Source organism: Dermacentor andersoni, chromosome 6 (assembly GCF_023375885.2).
Source record: "Dermacentor andersoni chromosome 6, qqDerAnde1_hic_scaffold, whole genome shotgun sequence".
Lineage (NCBI taxonomy): Eukaryota > Metazoa > Arthropoda > Arachnida > Ixodida > Ixodidae > Dermacentor > Dermacentor andersoni.
The window spans coordinates 106,014,387-106,033,779 of record NC_092819.1 but is presented as its reverse complement, the minus strand read 5'-3'; the positions used below and the strand labels follow the sequence as shown (position 1 = coordinate 106,033,779).

The following is a 19,393-nucleotide window of genomic DNA, read 5'->3' as shown; positions in this document are numbered from 1 at the left end:
GTACGAGTAGGGTTGCTACTTGGGAAAGACTGTTGATTTGAAGACGCTTACCCAAAAATGATTAACCACGTCTAGTACGGCGGCGACTCCCGTCTGCAGAAAAGCACCAGCGCTGGAAGACAAGATAAGGACCATGACGAGGACATTGCATGGCACGCGGTTTTGTAGATGGAGAAAAATGACTACTGTGGAATCTCGATTGTACGACTTCCTCGGGACCACCTGAAAACGTCGATAATCCAAGCATTGTATAATCAAACTAACAAAACTTATCTCTATAATACTCAGTTTCATGCAAAACAGCTGTGAGGAGCTTCAATTTAAGCTGTAAGCTAATACCGTATTTATTTGAATCTAGGCCGATAGTTTTTTTTTTCAAATAATTATATACCAAACTCTAGGGTCAGCTTACATCCGAGGATTTTAAGAAATGCGCCAGTTTTTAATTGAAATTGATAAGTATGTTGCATAGCTAGCGCCATCTAGAAAAGTCAGTATCGCAGCTACTACTAGCCACGCCAGTAGACAACTGAAGTACACAAGCAACATCGCCATTTTGACCTGTGTTGTGTATCAGCGTGCAGCGTGGCGTTATCATAATGAATGAATGAATGAATGAATGAATGAATGAATGCTTTATTTAGACAAATCATTGTCTGGGATGTAGGGGCTAAAGGCAGACGCAACTGCCTGACAAAGACCCCCCCTACCCGTACATTGCATTATTTGGTGCCGTAATGGCACCAAACTGGCAATGCCACTATAATGCCACTTTCAAACAAAAAGTTGTGCTAGCCACAGAGGCATCGTCAAATGTTCAAAGCATGTGGGACTTTGGCATCAATGAGAAAGATGTCCTTGTTTTGAGGGGGCAGCAGGACACGCTTTTTGCATGTGCCAGCCGCAACAAGGAGATGACAGCGATAAGGAAGATAGTGACTTAGAATGAGCTCGACATTTTTCAATAAATGCTGTTTTGATTTTGTGAATGCTGTCCTCACATTTTTGTTCGGCGTACATTCAAGGTTAAGTTTTTTTTTTTCTGACGTTGGACTTTCGGAGATTGGCTTAGAATTGGGGCCGGCCTAGATTCAAGTAAATACGTTGCTCTGCAGGACTTGGAAATCAAAACAGCTAAAAAAGTAAATGCAGAAAGAATACTCCATTACAGGTGCCAGTCGCACTTTATTAGAGGGATTTAGCATACAGTGTACCCTGGTCTGCGTCTGCCAGGGTGCTAAGACATTCATTTCTCGTTTACAGGCTTAAAAAATATCAGTCGCTTCCTGATAGCCTTTTCTTAGTTTTTTCTGAGCCACACAGCAAGAGCTGTCTTTCACACTCGCTGCCTCACTTGTCTGTGGCATTTTACTGCGACTACATTATAACCGGTATTTCGTCTCTTGCAACTCCACTACAAGCTGTATACTTTGACATTGAGTTCAATGGGAAGATAAACAGGAGTCCGAAAAAACTGCATTATATCTGGTGCTGCACTATATGTAGTTAAGTTATAAGTAGTCTGAGCTGTGCAGTTGATCCCAGATGTATCATACTCTGATATATCAAAATATTGTCTTTATCGATCAGTTTTAATATCCCCTTAAGAATTCCATGTATAAGTATAGCGATGTACTATGCGTACATTGAACTCCTGTTCACCGCCACATTATATGTCTTGAACACTGCGCCCCTGTAAGTGCGCTCCTCCTAACGGAGACGCGATCACTTGCGCCGTCAGAAGTATCTAAGGCTGACCAACTTGAAACAGCACTGTTTTGGCAGATGCTGCCAGACAAGTGATTGAACCTGAAGGGCAGTACATGCCATGGAGGAAAAATGAACATCTCAGTTTTGCTCGCTGCGCGCATGGGTGGCTCGCGCAAACTGCAACCATTCGTTATCGGCAAGAGCAGATTGCCACTCTGCTTGAAGAACACCAATATTCTCCCAGTCCGATATGCATTCCAATGGCACTCAATATTTTCACTGGTGGCAAAGGGCATGGGATGTCGAACTGGAGATGCTGCACCATTGTGTTTATTTTTCTTGAGACAAGGGCTTTCCGCAAACTGAATTTTAGGATTCTGCGAGCAGCCAAGAGGAATTTTTCGGCAGCTCTTCAAGTTCATTGACTTTTGATACCTTTGTGTATCATTCCTCAGTCGGCTGATGACCCCTGCGGTCTCTGCTGAGTACATTTCCTGCTTTCAGCCTCGCTGCAGCAGTATAGAACCTGTAAAGACAGATACATCATTAGAACATCTTGTTGGGCTAGTTAGCAAATTTTTACCAATGTTGCACATTCTGGAGTAAAGGAACACTACACAAGGCACACAGGACAAGCGCAGCGTCCTGTCTATGCTTGAGTGTCGTGTTCCATTGTAAATTCTATTGGCAACAAATGCCTGCCATATGACATCGCTTCACATTTATGGAAACACAACATGAAAAACCTGTTCATTATTGCATTTCTAGTGTATCTGCGACAAAAAAACAGAACTGTTTTTGTAAAATAGTACTTTCAATCTATGCAGGTCAGTTCTGGTCATATTTGGTTGCAGGATTTCAAGTAGAAATATGCCTCCAACATTGAATAAGCAAAGTTACAAGTTTTAGTGCTGCTATATATTCACGTAACATGTTAAGCATTGCTGGGTTCTCAATAACTGGCTGGGAATACTAGGCATCAATTTTTTTAGAGCTAGTTTTCTTGATCTATAAAAGTGTTTGATTAATCTTGTTAACGATTGGGTAATTCACCGTTTCATTTACTTTGGCTTCATTTTTCAGCAAAATACCCAAAAGAAGAAAGCTAACTTCCACTAGTTTAATTTAAAGCTGCAGGGCAACTGAGCATAGTAATTTTTGCTCCGGATGAATGTGCTATAAAGCAGTAAACAAAACTTAAGCAGAACATGGCAGTGCGCGGCAAGAACTGGCTTCGCTGTATCGTATGCTGTAGCACCAAGTGTGGAGTGGCTTTTTACGAACGTGAATTTGCTCATTGTCAGCAAAAACTGTTCGGCTTTTTAGTTTAGCCTATAATCGGGACCATCACGCACCGCAGACGAGCAAGCGATAAAGAGAAACTGGAAAGCACGTGGTTTCTGGGTGCACGTGGAGCAAATTTCGCTGCGTAACGTCACATGGCACCTGGCACCATAGCAGACGATGTGGAAAAGGCAGCACTCGCCATGATCATGGCACTTGTGCTACATCCTGTCAAGTGGTTTTTGCAAAACATTAATGAACCACAGAAGCATAGATTTGCTACCACTAATAACTTGTTTTCCTTACCTTCGTCGATCAGGCACTGCTCTTCCACTCCGACAGCCGGAACAGCCGACCAAAACAGTCTTGTTTTGGCCGGGTCGGCATGTTCCCTTTCTTTGAAGTGATCCGAGCAGAAGTGGTAGCAGTTGTGCATCTGCTCCCACGTCAGCCCTGCCTGGACTCCCCATTTAGTGTAATTTCACCATAGGTCACATCTGAAAAATGGGCAAAGTACCGCGTGGACATGATTAAAGAACACCTGAAAGCGAAACGAAACTTGAAAGTAGGAAGAAGCGACAGAAAAATTCTTTACTTCTAGGCATAGGTCGAAGAGTGAAGTGCATTTTGTTCGTTGCGCAGGTAACTCGACCTTGTGGTTCAAAATGCAAACAGTGACTGCAAAGTAGTTGACTCTTTTTTGGTTTCTATCGTGTTCATGAACATTCAAAGGTGGCAATGTCTTAAGGGGGGACCTGGGTCTTGAGCAACACCAATGTTAATATTGCTGCTAGAGGAATGAAATTTGTAGGCAATATGTAATTTAATGTGCTCTATGCAAATACGCAATTGGTTCTTCTCTACATAATTAGAAAAATATTTTATACTATTTTTCCTGTTTCCACATTTCGGGATGACTTGCGGAAAATGTTTTGCAGTAAGAAAGGTAAAAGTGTTGTGAACATATCCCTGAATGTTCAAGGAGTGCAGCCAGATATGTCTCATGTTTCTACCTCTATTATATCCAAAGTTACAAAAGTTCAAAATTGTAAATTGAAATGTGAACTTTTTTTTGTTTTGGCTTCCTCAAAATTTCAGTATGTTTCAAGGTGCAGAAATATAGTATTATAGACTAGCTGCACTCCTTGGGTGCCTAGCTATTAGACAAAGCAAAGATTATTCAAATCGGATGATTAGGAGAGAAGCTATGCCTCCCACAAAATTGCTGATTACCAAGAAAATGTGTATTGAGAAAAGTGGAAAAAACTAATCACCATGTGAAAAAAGCATTTTATTCTACTGCATGCATGAAATTGGCATAGCCAATGGCTCAAAAGGCTCCAAGGGAATAATCAGGATGGAGCTTTCCTCGCTGACTCCGTTTCGCAGCTGCTTGAAAAGCTGCCGAGGACGCTCGCTTTCTCTCTGCACTAGCAATGCGACAACAGTCCTTTTCACTGGCCCTCCTACTACCTTTAGAGGTCTGTTCTAATTGCAGCTCTCTCAATATGCTTGAGCTGGCCTCATGGGTGCCAAGGTTGAAGCGCATCACTGCCTCTGCAACTGCTGCCTCAACTGCAAATAATGAACAATTTTTGTCTTTAGGAGCAAGGCTCCAAATCACAGAGTGCAGTGCCTCATTGGCATTCTGCGTCTGCCCTCGCTGGCACCGTTGTAGCAGTTTTTTATCAGCCAGGCGCTCAAAGACTGGACGCAGTGCATTGGTAACCACTTCTGGCAGGTTGTACCTGCTTTTTGGTGGTGGCTCATTTTTTGCCATGACAGAGTTATACTTGCACCACGAGTTCGGACCATGCGGGCAGAAGTTGTGATTGGGCCGCTCATCCGTCGATGTAATGTGATAGAATGTGGCCCATACAGCGTTGTGCATTTTTTCAACATCTCCAGCAAAAGACTTGATCGCCCATCCATAATAGCTGGAGATCTTTGTGATCAGGTCTCCGGTCAGCCGTCCTTTGCCACTAATGCGCTGTCCAGGTTCATCAGACTTGTGCTTTTGCACAAGGTTACGAAGTGCCATGCCCATGCGCTTCTGCACATGATTTGTGCAGTCTTCCTTTTTAACTGCAATAAAGCCGTAAACTTTGGCTTCTTCAATAGCATTAAAGGACCTGCTGTCCCCATCAAAGAGCATGGTGGTATACCTGAGGCCATGTAGTGTGAGTGAACGTTGAAACAGTATCTTCGCTGCCTCAACTTCCATTTGGCCTGCCTTGCAGCTTGTGTTTTTTTGGCAAGAATGTTTTGCCTTCCATTCAGCATAACCTGGGCTGTCTGGTTTTGGTCCACACTCGCAGCCGAGGCAGAAATTGGAGAGGACCACATAATCAAGCACATACCCCGAGAACAGCTCAACTACAGTGGCCACCCCAATGCGAGATGTGTGGCCTCTGGTGTGCCATGTGCCGTCAAAACAAACGGCAATGTTGCCCGGGTTTCCAAAATTTAGCTCTTTGTAAAGCTCTTTTGCGGCAGCGGCACACTTTTCCAAGTTCTCTGTGCATGCTCTGGTTGCTGCTGGGTTCAGCTTGCTTTTCAAATAATGCTGGTATGTCTTGTTATGCATACCTCTGTGGGACACTCCTATTGCGGAAAAAATATCATTTAGGGCACTTTGCCCGTTTCCCGTGCTCTGCACAGCACGCGCCGCAAGAAGATTTATTTCGAATGGATTGCAGTTCGCCGATCCTGCAATTCGTCGCGAGCTCCACTGCCAACGAAGTTCCCCACAATTGCTGCACAACACTTTCAGTTTCACGGCTATGCCGTACTCACGCGTGTCCCTTTCAATAGTCAGTGCTCCACCGCACACTCGGCAAACAGCAACTTCCAACAAGATGTTCACAGCGTCCATGTCGACAATCGTATACGTCGTGGGAGAACTCTCGGCACTGCACTCACTCGCGAGGCACTTCGTTTTTCGTTCTGTCGCCGAAACCGACGTGAGTTCAGAAATTCTCTGCTGTGCTCGCTGCTCCCGGACGGCACAATCTGCACTCGTCAAAAAAGTTGAATCAAGCCTTGTGCGTTGGGGCCGCACGGCTCCGTTGTCCTGCGGGGCCGCTATCGCAACTGCCGGGACAACGTCCATGGCGTCCGCGTCGTTTGCCAGCGCGCCTTCCGTCGTTGTCAAACTCTCTGCTGAGGCCGTTATCGCAACTGTCGGGGCAACATCAAAGGCGTCCTCGCCGGCTGCCGGCGCGCCTTCCGTCGATGTCGAACTCTCTGCCGAGGCCGTTATCACAACTGTCGGGGCAGCATCCAAGGCGTCCGCGTCGGCTGCCGGCACGCATTTTGTCGATGTCGAGCTCTCTTCTGCTGTTTCGACGCTCGCTATCGTCTCCATCGACGGCAGCGGTACAACTCTCATCTTCGCGGCCCATTTTCGTCGTTTTTTGCCGAACTTGTACACGGTGCGGAACTTCCGATAGTCATTAGGCATAGTGCTCGCCGGTGTTCGATGACAGTCTATGACAAGATGGCGACACCTTGCTTGTGCCAGGCGCCCAAGGCGCCATCGAAACTGCTAACAGCCAATGACAAGCCACCATTTTGTCACATGTCGGCTGCGGACCAATCAGACAGCAAGATTTCGTATTTCTTTCTTGTTCGACAGCCCTGCGCAGCGTAGATTTGAATGCTCGCGCTTGGCGGGAAAGAAAGCCCGAAGGACGCACTTTCGAAGGAGATCAATATGGCCGGGCTCCGCTGAATGATTGTGAAGTTACGAACGGCGCCAAATTGGCTACTTTGGGGCGTTTCTCGCGCATCAAACTCGCGCGGTCGCATAATAAAGCTTACTTTTTAGGAAAACTATGCGTTTTTAAGCACTAATTTTTTGTGAGCAGGTGCAGAATGATGTGCTGAACGCGATCATAGCAAAATTGAAAAATCGACTTTTTCGTAATTTTTTCGTCTTCAAGACCCGTGTCCCCCCTTAAAAAAACTGGTCACTGGAATGCTCTCCAGCATAGCCAGTTTGTGCAACAAGCATTCAGATACCTTCGGCAAATATAAATTGCAAGTTTTCTGCTCGTGGAAGAAGTGAAGAGCAACCGCTAACATATACCGAAGTGAAATTTCCGTCTGCGCGTCAGCTAGCGTCAATTGGCCCATGTACAATTGTCAACAAGTAGGTTCAGTTTCTTGCAACACCACAGAAAGATGCTCTGCACCAAACCAAAACGGGCATTCACTTGAAAACGACCGCGGAAGATTATTTGTTTCGTCCTATAGCTGTTTTGATAAGGATAGCGCTTGTTTCTTCGTAACAAACGCAGAAAAAGTGTGCTTACCTCTTGTCTGCAAGGAAATGGAAAAATTTCACCCCGCCTTCTCCCCCCAAGTCGCCACACGACACAGCCATGCAGCTTGCCTTGTGCCCTGTCCTCAGTTTTTCAGGCATTGCCATAACGTTTGCAGGCACAGAAGGAAAATTTGTAAGTGCAGATCATTAGAAAAAACGTGCACGTGCATAGAAAGAGGCAGGAGCATGTGAAGAGAATGGCAGCCGAAGCGATAGGAGCGAATGCGCCACCCATTGGCGCAACCATTAGAGCGACTAATCAAAGATGGCGAAAAAGAAAATCTCCTAAAGCACATTTTATTTCTGCACATAATTGCATCGCTTTATTGCTGTGTAGGTTGAAAAGATAAAGCCACATATGCAAAAATTATTAAAATTTCCTTTTGCTACCAGTGTCATGGCGACACTTTATTGCCAGTACCAAAACCAGCCCCACAGTTCACCCACTGATTTTACATTGGATACCACAGATGTAGTTTTACTTCGGAGACGGCAGACGATGTGCCGATGCCTATTGCCGTGCCCCTGTCGCTTGCCTCTTGCAGGTGCGAGGGTATGTGTTGGTGTATTCCAGATCCCGTTACAAACCTATGCGTGCACCTAATGTCAAGATTGGCGGAAGCATTCTTGTGGGTTTTTAATTATATTGTGTGTAACTATTATTTCCCAGTTTTTGAAGCTTGAAATTGACATTTTCCCAGATTTTATAGTTTTTTTGTTTTTCTCAAATGTAGTGTTTTTAGTCTGAAATTTTGGGATTGGCACTCTGTCCCTTCTGCTCAATCAATTCTTGTCATTTTTTTTCTTTTGCTTGAATGCTTGTGAGTAAGGGAGTGCAGAAAAACTGTGATATAGTCTCTGCGGACACTGCAATATTTTGAAATCCTGTAGAAATCGCCAACAAGAATTCACGTTTGTAAAGATGAAACATTATTTCATAACTTCAGCTAAAGCACAAACATCCAAATGCTGACTTGTACTCTTTAAACATCCAGGAAAATAGTTTACATTTAGCTATCTTGTTGCAGTACATTTGTTGCAAGTCTTAAAAGTTTCATGCATCAAGAGCAAATAACAAATATGTTTGTTCTGGATGCCATGTCCCATAATATAAATGGTTTCCTCAAAATGCAAATTTTAGACTCCATCCAATATTCAGACCTCGATATATCAACACCAAGAACAGATAGACTTTTTTTTTTTTTTTTTTGCAGAATGGAGCCTAAAGTATACTCCTTGAAGTATAGCAAGCAAATATTTTAGTTTTCATTCTGGAAATTATTTTGGTACATCTTCTGCCACATGGTATTTACATTTTGATGTCTTATGTTCAACGGGCTGTAAAATACTATCTACTAATGGTCAGGGAAAAAAAGTGCTTGCTATATACTTCATTCCTTACTCTGTATGCTATCTAACCGTGCCTTAAAATTACGTTTTATTCTGTCGTTTCTTTTCCATGGTGGCCTTAAACAGTGGAAGCGAAATTTTAATTATCCTAGGAACTAATTGAGCTACCGCAAAACTAATTACACATTTGAAATCAGTACAATGGTTTTAATAAACCTGTCAAATTTCATTACTAACGATAGAAAAAAAAAACATTATATTTCAATAGCAGTGTCACCCCTTAAAGACACTCCACCATGCCCGGTTGCTGCACACCTCTGTGTACCAGCTAAATGTAAACCCGACACCTATGATTTAGTTTCTCTGCAACCTAGAAAGCAGGGAAAGTCAGCAAGAACCTTGTTCTACGAAGCCATTATGCTTAAATTTGTGTCTTTGTGTGAAACGGTCTTCAGGATATTTTCCAAAGCACTAGCCATTTGCCGTCATAGTCATCTAATCAAGGCGACGAAAAACCTGCTTGAATCCCATGTGTAATTTCCGGCAATCACATGCACTGAGCACCGAAATGTTAGGAAAATGGTCTTGGAGAGTTTTGTGTTGCAGCTCAGCATTTATACTTGCCAGTCAGAGGTAATGAAGGGATGAAATAATGAAGTACTGAAACCGCTGCAGGTGTAATCTTTGACTGATCAGTTTTCATGTTTGTAAGAAGCTTGTATCATGAGCTTTGTTTTGTCAATGCTCACAAGCTTATCTGCATGGCATCCTGAGGCAGGTGAACGTGTTGGTGAGCTGCCTTGAACCACACCTCAGTTATTTCGAAGCTGTCTTCCTCTTGTCTTACTCAAGTGACAGCTATATATATTGGCAACAAGTTTCCCCTTTTGTTTGGTGAGATGTGCCGCTATATGCTGCTCTTTCTCTCATTGCTGTGCTCATCTATGGATTACAAAACGTAAGACAAATGTGTTTCTCAGCAAACCATGTAGGCATTACACTTACACTATCAAGAAGGAAATTTTCACAAGCTGAATGCATCCTCCTCTTATACTGTAGGCTAGATACCTGCTACAATGGTGTTCATTTATCAGTGCTTTAAGTCGTACGCTTGAGGCCATGTGCCTTCCTTTTGCATTTCAGTTAGAAAAATAATGAATTCTGTGGTTTTGCTTGCCAAAACCAGTCTGATTATTGAGCGTAGTTGGGGACTTCGAAATTATTTTTGATCAGCTGGGGCACTTTAACGTGCACCTAAGCCTCCGTACACAAGCGTTTTTGAGTTTTGCCCTCATTGAATTTCAGGAGCCACAGCCGTGATTGAAACCGTGACCTTGAGCTTGGTTTTTGACACTTTGCTCATGTAAGACTGTTTTTGGTCACGTTCAATTTATCATTCTTACCTTTCATACACACGATTTGTTTCTCGATAACTGCGGTACTTTCAGTTATTGGCAATGCTGCCACATTTGTTCACCTCGTTTTGTCCTGTACCTCTTCATGGCATGACTAAGCTATAGTTCTAGCTAAAATTGCATCAACCTTTTTGAAGGAAGATGTTTAAGTATACACCATATGTGTCAACATTGCTTTTGAAACAAATATGTGAGCGAAAGCGAAAGCACGGTGAAAACGGCTAGTTATCTGCTGGGGTTGAAACTTCATCTAGTATTGCTTTAACGTAAGCGTTCCACCTCTGTTTTCAAGGTGAGATGTAAATGTAGTAGTGCACGTAAGTGTTCAAACTGCGAAAATTACGAATTTTTACTTTGTTAGTGAATGAACAACGTAAATTTCCGCTGTTCATCATAGCGCGCCTTTACGTGTTTCAACACAATATGGCGGCCCAAGCGGACGTGTCACCACTCTGTACAAAGAGACGTAGTATCGAGGCACCCTAGGCTGAGGCAATGCGAGCGCACCTACCGCCAACCGTAGCAAGGCAAGTGCCATTGCCGACAGTCGTTGCGAGTGGAAAGGGAGAGGCATAGGGACGACAGAACAGGTGAATGCCAGCATAAAGGAACCGGAGCATGCCTCAATCCCCACAGTCTAAGCAAGGGATTTCTGTTGGGTAGATATTATGTCATTGCTGTTCAGGTTCAGTTAGGACAGGTACCCTACTGTGAATGATGACAAAGTAATTGTGAATATTTTGTTAATGAGCTAACCGTAGTTTGATTTGAAAATGGTGCCTGCTTCAAGCGATCCAGCTGATGTGACAGAATTGCAGTGTCTGCCACGGGAGGCCCTCAATAAGTCTGTTCAAGAATACAAATAACCTGGCATATTTGAAATCACGTAACTTTTTCGGTATGAAAGATTTGATCCATTTGCATCTTTTTTTATTTCGGCACGTATGAAATGGTTAAGTCAATTTTTTTTCTTCTTTGAAATTGTGACACTTTGCTATTAGAAGTTACGAAGTTACGAGACATCGTGCGACTCTCTACGATTTGAAATGTTTAAAAATTAAGAAGTCTATTTTGTTTGTATTTATAGGTGCCTTAGAAGCAGTAATATATAAATATTTTTATTCTTTTGTGGCCTGTAAAAGCAGGCTCCTCATGCAGTATGCAGTGTTGTATTGATATGTTCCACATATGTAAGGTGGATTTTCTGTGACACCTACTTTTCCGAAAGTCTCCATAGTCGTGGATTATTTTCAGATTGCTCATGGCAAAAAATATGCAAACAACTGTCACCATCACATAAAAAGGCACAAGTCTCAGTAAAATATGAACCTAGCATATCAGAAGGAAGCATGTTTCTGTGCCTTGGCAGCTTCAGCATTTGCTGGTGAGCATTCCTGTGCACTTGCTTGCTTCCTGTGCAGTCAACTTAGAATGCCAATTTCCATTGCATACTGGATCCCTATTTTTGTTTGCTTTTCATGTGCCTTTTGCTTGGTTTCACTTATAGAAGTTGTACAATGTGATTTCGTTTGCAGGTGAATCGCAAGCCCAGGATGTCTTCTCGGTCGAAGTGCTTGATGAAGAACGAGTTGCTACGCGAGGTCCCTGCGGGCCGGGAGACCCCGTGGCGGTGGCAGTGCTCACAGTCGATGCTGATGCCAGCCATGCAGGTCCACTGGCACGAGCTCAGCTGCTATCTGGCTTGGCTCGGTTTCTTGGCTTTTCTACCAACGAAGTAACCCTCTCCCCGATGGCTCCCGGCGAGACAGCTTACGATGAAGCAGCTCTTCTGGCCGGAGCCGGTGACAGCCGACTGCGCCATACGCAGGGTCTTAGACTACGGTGGCGCGTGGGTTGCAGTAGTGATGTCGAAGCAGCCCATGCAGCTGCCCTGGCCCGACTGGAGGCTGCAGCGAGAGATGGGACACTTGCAAAAATCCTTGGACACCCAGTTGTCGGCTGGCATGTGTCAAGCGTGCAGGCACGACAGACGCGGGCCCACAGCAATCACGTTGCAGGCACTCCTGTCCTTCCAGCCGTGCTTCCTACCCTGGTCAGCAGCAGCAGCATGGAAGTGAGCGAACAGCCTGTGGCAACGCCTGAAACGCGCATTGTGCCCACTATGGCGTCACCTGTGATGAATGGACCTTCTTCCCATGCCCACCGGCACCACCACGGTGACCATGCTAGGCATGGGGTCATTGCCCCATCGCCCACGCTCTCCGTGGTGGCTCTGCCCACAGCACTACCCCCAGGACACACTCCGCTACTACCACCAATTCGGCCAACGCGCACCGTCACTGGCTGGGAGGCAAGTGGTGTGCTGGAGGCAACGCCAACCTTCGGGCCGGGCATTACGGAGCCCACGAGCCGGCTGCCTGAGCCATCGCTGAGCCCACCAATTCAGCCGTCCGTGACCGTGAGGAAGCCCGGCAACTCACGGCCCACGTTGAACAAGCGTCTCCAGAAGCTGGTTGTGACAGCAGGCAAGGTGTGGAGCTACGAGATCCCAAAAGATGCCTTCCATGACGCGGAGGATGGTGACACACGCAACTTGAAGCTCATGTTTGTTACCTCGGCAGGTACGGCCATTGAAGCCCGCTCGTGGATCCAGTTTGACCCTGAGAAGCAGATGCTGTCAGCTTTGCCTCTGGATGACAACATTGGCAAGTACTACTTCCGCCTGGAGGCCATGGATGCTGAAGGGGACACCGTGCACGACCTGGTTGAGATCAATGTATGGCAGCACACCAGTGCACGAGCAGTCCACCATAAGTTCAATGCCACTCTTAAACCAAAGCGCTGGGAGTATGTCAACAGTCTGGACTGGCAGATTGCCGCTGTGCGTCGACTCGCAAAGTTCTTTGGTGACCCTGATGAATCACAGATTACCGTGCAGGCGGCAACTAGCGATCCTTTCACACTTGCATGGACCAATGATTCGCTGCCCAAGCACCCTTGCCCAAGAGAACAGCTGGAAGCACTGTATGATCGAATGCTTGACAGTTCTGGAGGGCCAACACCAGCCTTCAAGAAAGCTCTAGGCAACCTCAAACTCCAGTCTGTACATGTAGAGTACTCTGGTGTCTGCCAGACACCGGCGTCGGCACCGCCTCCTCTCCACAATGAAGCGCCCACTAAGCGCAACCCTATTGGCCAGATTAATGCCACTGTTGGAGAAATCCTGCGTTTTATCATTCCTGATGACACCTTTTATGACTATGAAGATGGCACCACTCGGTATTTGGCACTGAATTTCCTTTCTGCTGATGGTCTTCAACTGCCCCAGTCTTCATGGATACAGTTCAACCCACGAACACAGGAACTGTATGGCTTGCCTTTGGACGTCGACATTCCCAGGCACGAGTTCCAAATGGTTGCCCAAGACAGCGCCGGTTCAACAGTCACAGATGTCTTTGTTGTTCTGGTGCAGCCTCGCGCGCAAATGAAGTGGGCTGTTGAGTTCAGCCTGCACTTAAAAGAGGACTTTGAAGCATTCAGTCGCAACATCAGTCGCAAGGTCTTAGTTGCCTGGAAGTTGGCACAGCTGTATGGCGATCCCGACCCTAGGTTCATCACAGTCAACACCATTAGTCAAGGCTCAGTTGTTTATGCCTGGACCAATAACACACTTCGTTATGAACCGTGCCCAACAGAAACTATCCTTCAGCTCATGAGACGTCTGGTACATGACAACCAGACGCTAACACAGCGGCTCATAGAAGAAATGCGCCCAGAGTTCCATGTTCTTAAGGCAGATACCATGCCTCTGGGACTGTGCATGGACAAAGGCCTTCCACCCACTATCGGCGTGGGAGTGGGAACAGCCGCAGCGCCCACAGCACCACCTCCCGGCGAAACGATTCCACCCGCTGATGACGATGATGTGTACATAACCACCATTATTCCGGCAGCTGTGATTGCAGCAATGCTTCTGCTGGCTGCCCTCATCGCCTGCCTTCTGTACCGCAAGAAGCGCAAGGGGAAGCTCAGCATGCAAGATGGCAGTACATTCATCAACAAAGGCATCCCTATCATATTTGCCGATGAACTGGAAGACAAGCCAGATCCAGCCAAACCACCAGTTATAATGAAAGAAGAGCGACCGCCTCTTCCGCCACCGGAGTACCCACGTGGGGCCACGCCACAGACGGGACGTCGTGCCGTTACTCCTCGGGGAGTCGACGTTGCAGACAGTGCCGCACCTTACCAGCATCCAACGCCACCATTTGCATCAGGTCGAGCTGACCGTCGACCCAAGGCTGCACCGACCTACCGGCAGCCGCCACCGTATGTCCCTCCTTAGTACTAGACTACCTCTTTCTCACGGTGTGACTGAGCCTGTACTCCTGTCCAGCTTATGTTAGACTGAGGCAGAAGTGCGAGAGGTGGCCGTCAGTTTAATGCATGAACTCCCTGCGTGCGTGCATTTACAAGACGTGAAGCCAAGCAGATAGAATAGGATTTACTTGCTTGTCTTTGTTGGCGGATAGCAAAAGATTGCAAGAATGCCATAGACGGAAGGCTGCACCAATGGTGTGAACTTCTGCTTGATGGCCAGTACTGTCAAAGACGAGCTGAGATGGGAGCATAGCTGGTTGCAAAGGTCCAGCACAGATGCGACTGACATCCTGCAAGAGGAGGCTGGCATTTTGTCATGAAAAACTTGCAGATGCACAAGTGCAGAGAATGTGAAACTCAGCTGATAGCTAAGGGAATGTCTTCATTGCCATCAAAATAATGCACAAGGGCTGTAAAGTTGACAGCACAGGCAGCTTAAGAAGTAACATATCTAAAGTGTTTTAGTGAAAGCAGTTTATTGTGGTTGTTTTCTCAACGGCTGCTGCAGTCCTAGCTAAGCTGAAACAGGAGCACAGCCGGTCGTGAAAGTGTGTCCTCTGCCGTGCTTTACAGGGAATCACAAGAGCAAGGCGATAGAAACAAAAATACACTTGCCGAGCTCTGTCCCTGGCAACTCTGGCCCTGTTGTCCTATTCTCCCATGTGGTGTTCTTGCTCCCTGGTTTTTGTTTTGCCCTGCAAGGTGTGTTGTTCGTACACGTGGCCATCAACCAGGTTATGCCAGTGAGTGGCATCTCGCGGAGCCTTCAAGTGCATTCTCCTGTCGCCGTTCTTCCTCTGCTCCTCTTCTTTGGAAGGCAAAGGTGACTTCTGCAGAAAAAGAAAGACTTGTCACCTGAACAAGGACATGTAACAGGTGTTCAATTCATATTTTCTGTCTGTCTCGGTGTGAATTGTGCTTCAGTGGAAGAGTGTGCTCTGGGCACTGAAGCGCTCAGTGTCGTTGGCAGGCTCCCTCGTGTAAGGACACTTTTGATTACATTTGTTCTTAGAGAGTGACGTAGGCATTTCTCGTGCCTATTGCTTTCTTGTGTAAACTTTTTTTGGGAAGACACACTGTTAAGTCAAAAGGCCAACTTATGTCTCTATAGGGGGTATGCATTGAGCTTGATCCGCGAGGCGGTGACAGCGTCGCCGGGGCAGCCACACCATGTTTTTGGTCACATCAGTCACGGAGCGTCGGAAAAATACCAGTGGTCTTTCTCGCGCAAACATCTGATCCCTATTTCTGGACACGCTGATCGCCTTGTGGACTTAACCAGTCACTGATATATAAGCACGGACGTTTCAGTGTTTCGTATGCAGTGCTGTTGGTACTTGTTTACTGAACGTGTCTACATACAGTGTTTTCTTGTCCGGACAGACTACGCGCCACGGCCGTGCGTCAACTGAGCTCCGGTGTCATGATGAGCTGTAATGTGTTTGGCTTTAGCAATCACACAAGAAAGAAGACCGGTGATAGGGATGTTCCCCAGGTTGGGTTCTTCTCGATACCTGGTTATCTCTCTTCTTCACTACAGCCTCAGTGTAAAAAAAGCACAGATGCTATGTGCAAGCATGCCTCTCCAAGGCCGGCCTTGCAGGTGCAGTGTGCAGCCAGCACCTCACCATCTTCTTTTATGAGAAGCCGTGGTGTGAGTAGCTTTTCATTGCATGATTGTGAAGGAGGAACCTGGGAGGGCGAAAAAAAATTATTTTGGCAAGACTGACAGAATGGACGCAACATAACAATTACGAAGGCTGTGGAATCCAGTGTTTAGTTCTTGGCGTTTCCTTTTTAGATGAAGTAACGTTAACACTACCTTACACGATGCAACTGGACAACATGCAGTAAAATCTGTAATGAAGGCGATAATGTTACTCTGGTGGGAAGTTACAAATAAAACACACTTGTTTCTCATGAAAGCAAGGAGCATCTCTGATAGTAGCTCTAAAAACTAGCATTGCTCTGCTGAACTCGCGCGTAGCCCGATGCGCCTGTTCATGTACACAAAAACACCATTTATAAACAGCCCCAGGCAACTGGACCCCTTCCCTATAGTCAAGGCATTTGATAACTGTTGGGGTGCAATCCACACGGGGCTCGCACAGTCTTTTGCCCAAGAAATGGCATCGAAATAAAGAAAAGAGGAAGTCTTCTTAGCTTTCCAACAATGACCATGCTGTCTGCAGCCACTTTGACGCACGGCTGCTGCATCGAGCCGTTTGTCAGAAAATTGTGGCCTTCCATCGACTTGTAGGCTTTCTGTTGCCTGCGAGTCACAAAGCTCGTTGCATCCACAAGGTAAACCTTGATGTCTATCTGATCCACGCAAGGCAGTAGTCCAGCATCGTGCTGAAGCTCATCTTGAGTTCGAGCGGGTCAACACAGTCGCAGAAGTGCACTTTCTTTCCGTAGCGTGATTTTGCTGGTTCACTTAACTGACGCATGTGCGTGCCTAAGCACATTGTCGACGTATGACGTACCACTCCATAGCCAAGCTGGAAAGACTCTTCGAAAAGGACATGGGTGGATTTGTGCATATTGGTAGCTGCTTGGATACACAGGCCTGCTCACATAGGCAGCGCAAACTTGTGACCGAAGTTATGGTGGCCGCCACAAACATCTCTAGTACTCCTGGCGAACGATGCCATGTGCCTACCCCCTATAGGAGAGAAAATGATCAATTGATTTCTTATGTCCGACTGCAAATACTATGCACATTGTAGCACATTTTTAATTGCCCCTTTTCGTAATTTGCAAATAAGCTTCTTGGCATTGCACATTTGTCCAAGCAGCGGCGGCACCAGTCATAGTTCGATTGAAGACGCAGGGTTTTATCCTGAGAGCCACGTCTGCATTTTTCTTGTCATAAGACAAGTGAGCTGCTCGTTTGTGGTGCTTGCAAAAATGACTATGTTGCCATTAGCTTGGCAGACTGCCTCGCTGGAAAGCTAGCTTTACTGTTATGAAAAGGCTCCATTTGTCTGATTTTGCTCATCTTTTTGTGACGCTTGAATGACATGGCAGCCTCGTGAATCTTTGCACAAGTTTTTATTGTGCTTCATGCATTGTGTGGACCAGGTGCTGATGCATCAGGGAGTTTAGTTGTGTTCATCGTTAATATATATACTATATATATATATTATGTATACATATGTTTGTCCTCAATTAGTACATGGGCAGGGCCCTTCGTGCTTTTTTTATGTCAGTATGCCTGTGTAGTGCAGCATAAGCCTACACATTAACCAGCTTTTTACGAGCGCCTGGAAGCACTTTTGCTCACTAACAACAAATGTCTAGCAAGTCTGGAACCACTGTTATATCGTCGCGTTCGCTATTGTAACATACTACAGTATTTGGTGACTTTTAAAAGTGTACTGTTCAAATTGTTGCATCACATGCCACGTAATGTCAGTCACCGATTGGGGCTCATAGAGGGCGTTGCTCCTCACTGCTGCCACGCATACTTGCAGGGAACCTTCAGCAATGGCTGATGTATGGCATTTTACGAGACCCCCATTGGCGGCAGATTGTGCTGTCAAATGGCTGTGACACAACACCCTGTTAATGACTTCATGCCTTAGCACAGAGTATCCTAACCCCAGTGATCATTAGCCGTGACATTTTCTAACCTCTCTTCTGCAGTAGCTATATCTTTTTCATTTTATCGAATCGTTGTACAAGTTAAATCCCGGTTTTAAGTACTTTTATCCAGGAATGTTCACAGCTGCCACATGTTAAGTGGACCAGCCATAACGGTAGAGCAGCTAAGTCATTCCGCTATTAACACTGACATTGCATATTTAGTTCCTGGCCTCAGTGCCTGCAACAGTTCATGAAGGTGAAAGAATGGAAAGGAAACGGCGAGAAAACGTGGTGCCCAGTGACAAACTAAGCCGGCTAAGTTACTTCAAGCAGTATCCCCCATGCACCTTGTTACTGATTGAGGCGCATGAATTGCAATCTGCAAAAGGGCTTACTCATGCGGCAGAATTTAAGCATTTGGTTGCAAGTCTCCCAACTTCAGGCTGCACGTGAGCTTTATGTTGCGTTGAGCTGCACTGAATGTACAGAAAGCCTTGGCCTTCTTATAGATTGGTCCATTGCAGGCATGTCCTCACTTTTGCAAGATATAATGTCTGATATGATGCCTCACTCAAGGGAAGGGTCTTATGGCCACTGCTGTGTTTGGTGTTATTGTTATTTCTTTGCAATTGAGTGGTAGCCAGTGCCACCACCGTTGCCTGCTCCGATCTAGTTTCTGCTACATGCAGCGTGGCTGGCCATCACTCATTCGCAAAGGGATGACGATGAAGGCACTCGACAGAACACCCACTTGTTTAGCCACTCAGCGCAATGCTCAAAGTGATGTCCCTAAACAAGATCGATCCAGAATACAACCCCAGTGCTGTTCATCACCACCTAAGTTCATGAATGTGCGAGTGCTTCTCTCTGCTCATGCCATAAGTCACCATTGGCAATGGGGCCACTGGTGCAAAAAAAAAAAGTGGAAGTTTGTCACTGTGAGATTTGGCTTGTAGCAGAAGGACATTGTCGCTTGTCTGCATTTTGCTGTTCTTTATTTGTATGCATCTTGAAGCCTAGGCAGTGCTTTTTTATACGGTTTGGTTGCTAGTGCATTGGGTTTAGGTTGTGTTCTCCAGTGGGCTTGTTGTTCTATTTACATATGTGTGGATGGATGAAGTGTATGGGAACGCATGGGAACGCATGGGAATGCCTGCTATCAGAAAGCCTGGCAGTACAGAATTGCCAAAGAACAAGCACTGCCTCCTGATGTGCACTGAATTATTTGTCTTTACTTTGTTGTGCAACATGTGGCTGCCCGTGCTTTGGCATGCTGGCAGCAGGAGCTGTGTATTGGCATGGGCGGCTTACAATCATCCTAAGTCAGTATATTGTAACTCATGGAGTTTCACGTCAATAAATGTGTTGACTTTTGAAA

General features: G+C 45.8%; 1 protein-coding gene across 1 annotated transcript in view; it reads left to right on the top strand.

Annotated features, from left to right (window-relative positions):
• Dg (Dystroglycan) overlaps positions 1-19,393 on the top strand; it is a 56,402-nt gene extending 37,009 nt beyond the window's left edge. Inside the window, exon 4 of the mRNA XM_050171061.3 lies at positions 11,622-19,393. Within this exon, the coding sequence (XP_050027018.1) occupies positions 11,622-14,392 (2,771 nt within the window). The 3' untranslated portion in view covers positions 14,393-19,393. The remainder of the gene's footprint in view (positions 1-11,621) is intronic.